Raw genomic sequence first — 7,107 nt, 5'->3', positions numbered from 1 at the left:
ATGATTGGGAAGCAAGACTCTTACCACACAGCCACTAGCCTGTGTAGATTTCTCAGCCTGAAGAAATATTCAACTGACCATATTCAAAATGCATCTGTAATTTATTACTTGTAATTTGAATGAATTGGATATGGAAACAATTGTAGGTAATATGAAATTGACTGTATGTTACTAAATTGATGTTTATCTGTTAAACTCTCCATTTTCTTGTTGTATACATTTTCTCTCAATTTTCTCCATTTTCTTCTTATCAAGTAAAATGTATGTATATATATATATATATGAAAAAGAGAGAGTGAAAGAGAGAGAGGGAAGTATAAGGTGATCGTATAAGGTATTTGACACCTTAGATACAATTTGTTGAGTTGATACTCATTGCAAGCGTCTTATTGTTTTCTAATAAAAATAAAAATTAAAACTCGTTTCAGCTCAACTGCCTGTGCAAACCATCGAAGTCAACTCATAACGTACGTCATTCGCTATTACCGAGGAGACCGCACAGTAGTAGTCATTTTTTTCTTTTTTTCTAACGCTTAGTCGGGAGGGAAGGCAAAGCCCGTGTTCTGTTTCATTACCTCTGATACTTGTAGGAGGGAGGGAAGAATTTGAAATCAGAGCGCGAAATGTCGGAACAAATACCACGAAATGTTCTGTCTGATGCTCTAATGAATCAGCCAAATTGTGAAAACATTGTTTAAGTAGTAGAATTTATGATAATCTCATAATAAATCAAACTCAGTCACAGAAGCATAAAGACAAGGGGCAACTAAATAACCGTGGCACAGAATTTCCTGTCGACACACGTTGTATACTCCACAGAAGGGTCAATTCATTAAAAATTAATACAACGTCTGCTAAAATTCTGAATGAAAATCTTGACCAAATCAAATTCTGATATTGTTTATTTTCTGCCCTCTTGAGATATTATTTTATGCCTAAATTTATTGTTTATTTTCTTGGAACTCAGTAGTCCGCAACACTTATGACTATTTCAGGTGACATAATCGTTTAGTGAGTGATAGTTGTCATCGCTAAATTCTTGGGCGGAAAAAAAATATAACGCAACACTTCTAGACAAAAAAATCATTAGTCCATTTTTTGCTATGTCGCTGCAATTTTGAGTGTAATGCGTACCATTTTCCCAGGTAGTCTGTTTTCTTTTCAGAACTGTATGAATGTATGTGGCCACAGATACATACGCCATTAACATAAATGTTCCTTCTTTCATAGCAGAGCTGTAATATAGGAAAGCTTTTCAGCAATTACTATGTTCTGCAGCCAAAGTTTTGTATTTCAATGACAGAAACAGGTATATGATTTTCTTTAAATTTCGATGTTTGTTTGCATTCATAAGTCAATAATTAAGCAACTATATCATTCATATCTGCAATCTCTGAATCCAAGATACTTGTGTCCCACATAGCATTAATATCCCATGAATCATCAGAAATACGCTTTGCTAATACTTTTCCTTCTTTTTTTCCATTGAAAACCACCTTGGAAATACTTTCCAATAGTTTGAAATCCATCAAATCTTTTCGAGTGATGATACCTCGTATGCAATTGAATTCATCTACAACGACAAGGTGCCGAAGTCCCATCGTTCGAAAAATAAGAAAAGCACGGTACAAGGAAAATTTTGTTGGAATACTTATTGCTGAATCATTGATGAATGGGTACTGAAATAAAAGAATATTATATATTTTATTTATACATTACAGTTTTAGATAATGTTTGTTTATTAATATCTGAGCAAACACAAAATAGAAGTTATCGAAATACAATTAGTGTTCTTTTCTACTCTAGGCACAAGGTCCGTAATTTTGGGGGAGAGAGCCAGTCGACTAGATCGACCCACTACGCAACTGGTACTTCATTTATCGACCCCGAAAGGATGAAAGGCAAAGTCAACCTCGGCGGAATTTGAACTCAGAACGTAAAGACAGACTAAATATCGCCAAGTATTCCGCCAGGCGTGCTAACGTTTCAGCAAGTTTGTCGCCTTAGTGTTAAAGAAAATGTTTCAGACAACTGTTTAAAAACAAATGCCCTATGAAATAAGGACAAAAAAAAAAATCAACATTTGACTAGTTTTATATCAAGTTCTTGTCTTGTTTTACAAATAAAATTTTAAATTCAATAAGTTAAATATATTTTATGTATTCCTGAATATGCATGTTATCAAATCTCGGTAGCTAAACTTTAGTGATTAAAATAAATGAGTCTGGGATATTTTTATTCATGCTCAAATAGGTATAGCAGTTTTCTTCAAAAACATATCATGTATCAATTTTAAAGATGTATGATTGACATATCTTTAATACTTCATTTACTGATTCATTGTCAGCAAGACTAATTGATGTACACTATTTCTAAATTTTATAGGAATACAAATTATTTTCGTTCGGAGATAAAATTAAAAATTTACAAAATAGTGTGGTTGGGAAGCAAGATTCTTAACACACAAACATGTCCGCACCTATATATATCTATTACTTATCTCTCTCTCTCTCTCTCTCTCTCTCTCTAGATATATATATATATATATATATATATATATATATATATATATATGTGTGTGTGTGTGTGTGTGTGTGTGTGTGTGTGTGTGTGTGTGTGTGTGTTTGTGTTTGTGTGTGTGTTTGTGTGTGTGTGTGTGTGTGTGTGTGTGTGTGTGTGTGTGTGTGTGTGTGTGTAAAACTATCCAGACCGAAACAGTCTATCTCCAACATCTTAAGGAAGGAATCGAAAATGATACCAAACTTAACAAAGGCGCAACATAAAACATTGACAAAACTAAAAAACAAATGCCTTAATTACTTACCATCAAACAAATGGAAAGAAATTTGCGTGATTTCTTGTGAAATTTATGATAGACTGGCACTAGAATATATAAGCAGTGACTGATACAACTGCGACCAGGATTGAGGACCGAATTAACACCGCATGGACTGACATTTGTAAACGAGACAACTACATAGCAAATAGAAAAGCAATCTCATCACAAAGAATAGTAGATTACTCAGATTCTATCACCTCATTAAAACACCTCTATATAAAATATTCTGGATCCTTTCCCACATCCTGAAATCCATACTCTCTAACTTTCCTGGACATGTCAAGAACTCCGACGAAGTTATCAACAAAAATCTGCGCCAACTGCCCCCAGACAAAACAGATATGCTTTTAGTCTTTACGTTGTCTCAATGTACACAACAGAGGCAGCACACTCGGCGGTCATCCACTGCTTCGAACTCGCCGCAGCTGATATACATCAACTATTTTCCATCATCGTGGACAACTACTTCTCTTTCCATGATCACATATACAAACAGACAACAGATCTCCCCATGGGATATAGTCTCTCGGGTCTACTAGCCATCACCTATATGAACCATCTGGAATGTCGAGTACTCAACATCTGTTGCTCATGCGCCTTCTTCACCAGGTATGTAGATGACATCCTCATACTCACATCCTCCCATGAAGAGGCAGACAGAATATTCACGACGTTCAACAACATGGACATGAACATACGGTTCACTATATAACATCCCACCAACACTGGATCCCTATCGCTGCTCGGCTTCCAACTGAAAATAACGGAAGAAGGAGAGATCCACATCGAGCTCTACAGGAAAGCTGTCAGTAGAGATATGTTTGTTCTCTACAATTCAGCCCTTCAGCTAGGTGCCAAAATAGGATACGCCAGAAATGAACTTACACGCACCCAGAGCAAGGACAGAAGGACAGAGGACAAGGTGACTCCCACCACACGCTAACTAGAGGAATTGAAAACCAACGGGTACCCTATATCCATTGTAAATCGGCTTAGGTACCGAAGACGACAAACATGCTGAACACACAGAAAAACCGGCAACACATGCTTCCTTAAAATACCCCATCCGAAGAGCCATAAGAAGAGTAGAATTAGACATACAACTCCAGCCCCTCTCTGAGAAGACACCTAACAAAGAAACGAGCAAGAGACAGCAATGAATGCGCACTAGCTTACTGCCCCGTCCGTGACACAGATTTATGCCAACGAGTAAATGTTGTGTATAGAATACAATGTAACAAATCAACAAGTTCTATGTGGGTAGCACAACAAGACCGTTGCACATTCGCATCAAAGAACATCTAAACACGAGAGCCTCTTCCTTCAGAAAACATCTAGACAGATGCCAGAACACCGACAAAAGCATAAAAATCATAATTGAGGCTAATAACCGAAATTTGGGAAATCTAAGAATTAAGGAAGCTATCCTCATAAACAGACTAGGGCTCCAACTTAACAACAGGCAGGAAATTAGCAAGCAATAAGTTCATTTCTGGTAACATGCTCATGTATTATAAAAAAAAAACTGCACATATAATACATATCTTAGAAGCAGCGCTGCGGATATGCCATCACACACGAGCTTGAGTCATAGCCGCCCTCACGCACTTCTCTTGAGGAATTCCGGAAGGAGCTTCGTGAGACCACTGCAGAGACGCTTCCGGAAAAGAAAAAAATATCAGTAACCATTGGAAAACCGATTATAGCAGTGACTCGATCAATTCCTAGCGATATCTGAAGAAGGAATTTTCATATTTCGAGATATTATATCACGTCAGACTATGAACAATTAAATTACAACAGTTATCGTAGTCCACTCTGCATTGTTGTGCCATTCAAGACACGTTATATCTCACACACATACAGACAAACACAGACACACACGCACACAGACACACGCATATATATATATATATATATTAAAGTATAATTATAAAAATATAATTATAATTAAGGGCGCTGGATGGACAGCGCCTGTTCGCTAGGGATGACGTCAAACTACTACAACCACTTAAATTAGCATTCGTTTAACACAAGGCTGTATGCGAGGGAAATGGACAGAAAAGATTTATAAAAATATTGTGCACAAACGAGTGTAATCCCATGGGTGTGTATATGTATTTCTCATTTATTTATAGTCGGTGCACCCTACTGATAATTGTAAAGCAATCTTAATATTGCAAAACATGAAATCTTAAGATATAGGATTTTTATAAATTTTTTCGCTCCATTTCTCTCGCATGCAGCCTTGTGTTAAACGGAATGCTAACTTAAGTGGTTTGTAGTAGTTTAACGTCTATATCTAGCGTACAGGCACTGTCCCCTCCCCAGCCGCAGACGTAGCTATGTGGTGAGAAGCTTGTTTCTCAACCACATCGTTCCCGGTTCAGTCCCTATGAGTGGCACCTTGAGCAGGTGTCTTCAACTGTAGCCTCGGGCCAGCCCGAGTCTTGTGAATGGATTTCGTAGATTGAAACTGAAAGAAGCCCATCATATTTGTGTAAGAAGATTGAGGCTCACAGAGGGCTAAGCAGGCAGACTAAGACCCACACTACTGGTCAAATTCAAAAAGAGAATATACAAAGAAATTAGCCAGTACCAAAAGAGAAAAAGGTTCTTACAACAAAACCTCAAGAACATGATAACACCGTATGAGGAGTTAAAACTCGCAGATATCATCCATCAGGAATATAACTATATAAACCGAGCCTGTAACAAACACTTCAGCAACAAATTGAAATGGATGAGACAACAACAACCTCAACACACAGGAAACAAAGACAAATACCCAAATAACACCAACGGGATTCTGATGTCGGACTGCGAACTACCGGGGATATACAATGCCATCGCAAACGAAAATAATCACACACCTGGAATGTATGGCTCAGTACTGCTGGATGAAAATGAAGCGTGTGCCGTAGGATTACCACCGAAATATGCAGTGTATAACAAGGTCAGTAAGATCAATTGTCTATCTGAGATTGAAAAAACATTTACTAAGATTAGATGGAGGTTAGGACACCACTACAACAACAACTCAGTTGTAAGAAACCACCACGACAGTAATACACATGATATTCACAATACAACCAATAGTAACAATGGAAATGGCAACAACAACTACACCGCCGCCACCACCAACAACGATAATGATTACACTACCACCATCAGCAACAGCAATGATAACAGCAATAGCAACAACCACACGAACAGCACCGTACACACCAGGAACAACAGCAACAACAACGTCCGTCACAATAACAACAGCAACAGCAACAACAGCAGCCACACATACAATGATAACAACAATGGCAACAACAACACCTTAGAAAATCTCTTTTATAACCCAATTGACAAATCCTATGATATGACCCGAATCTATCCAACGGATTTACCTTTCAACAAAAGAGTATGCATCTCGCCATACACAGGTGATAAAACAGAAGCCATGATCTCTTTAGCTAGAAGCAGACTCAAGAAAACATTAACACGTTATATAGCAGCTGCACCAACACAAAACGAATTAGAGGCCCACCAACTCGGTACAGTAGCTGCAATGGGCATACGAAAACTAAAACATAGAGTTAGAAACAATGAGATAGTATGCCTCCCTACAGACAAATCAGGCAGGATATCGGTAGACAGCCTGCAAAACTACACCCATACGATGCAAAAGCATATAGAAGATATGAGAGAAGTTACACAGCAAGAATATGAAAAAGTAGAGAAAATTCTCAATGCACATATGGGAATGTGATGTAACATACTCCAACCTAAGAGACTCACAGCACAGAACTTCGCATCATCCAACAACGACATTCCTACACTCTATGGGTTACGAAAAGACCATAAACCCATTGCAGACCCTATCATGCCCCCCCCCCATGTCGACCGATTTGTGGTGCCAATATTGCCAGCAATTATAGGCTGTCATTCTTCTTCTCACAGATATTAAGACCACACATCGAGATGTCTCCTGATGTTTGTGAAAGCACTGAGGACCTCCTCAGCAGAGTCAATGAATGTAACTGCTCTCATGACCTGACAGATTGTATTATAGGCAGTATGGATGTAGTATCTCTCTATCCATCCATTGACATTGACTTTGCCGTAGAGAGATGTGTTGAAATTATTTCGGAAAGTGAAGTAACCTTCCGTGAAGTGAACACGAGGGAACTAGGCCTCCTCCTAAAGCTCGTTTATAATAATGAATACTTAGATCACCACGACCTAACTAGATTCTGCCCCACCAGGTCAGGACGAGG

The 7,107-nt window shown here is 38.1% G+C and overlaps 1 protein-coding gene across 8 annotated transcripts in view; it reads right to left on the bottom strand.

Moving 5' to 3' along the window:
• Positions 1-884: 884 nt before the first annotated feature.
• The window catches only part of LOC106874949 (chloride channel protein C), a 197,272-nt gene continuing 191,049 nt past the window's right edge, over positions 885-7,107 (bottom strand). For 6 of the 8 annotated variants that reach the window (XM_089356299.1, XM_089356311.1, XM_089356304.1 and 3 more), the window contains one exon: positions 885-1,679. In XM_089356299.1, the coding sequence (XP_089212425.1) occupies positions 1,362-1,679 (318 nt within the window). In that variant the 3' untranslated portion in view covers positions 885-1,361. Of the gene's footprint in view, positions 1,680-4,297; positions 4,497-7,107 lie in introns of those variants that run through there. The other 2 variants (XM_089356322.1, XM_089356334.1) reach the window with 2 other exon arrangements.

This window comes from Octopus bimaculoides, chromosome 1 (assembly GCF_046866305.1).
Source record: "Octopus bimaculoides isolate indiv1 chromosome 1, ASM4686630v1, whole genome shotgun sequence".
Classification (NCBI taxonomy): domain Eukaryota; kingdom Metazoa; phylum Mollusca; class Cephalopoda; order Octopoda; family Octopodidae; genus Octopus; species Octopus bimaculoides.
The sequence above is the reverse complement of the archived record's forward strand: the minus strand, read 5'-3'. Positions and strand labels throughout refer to the sequence as shown.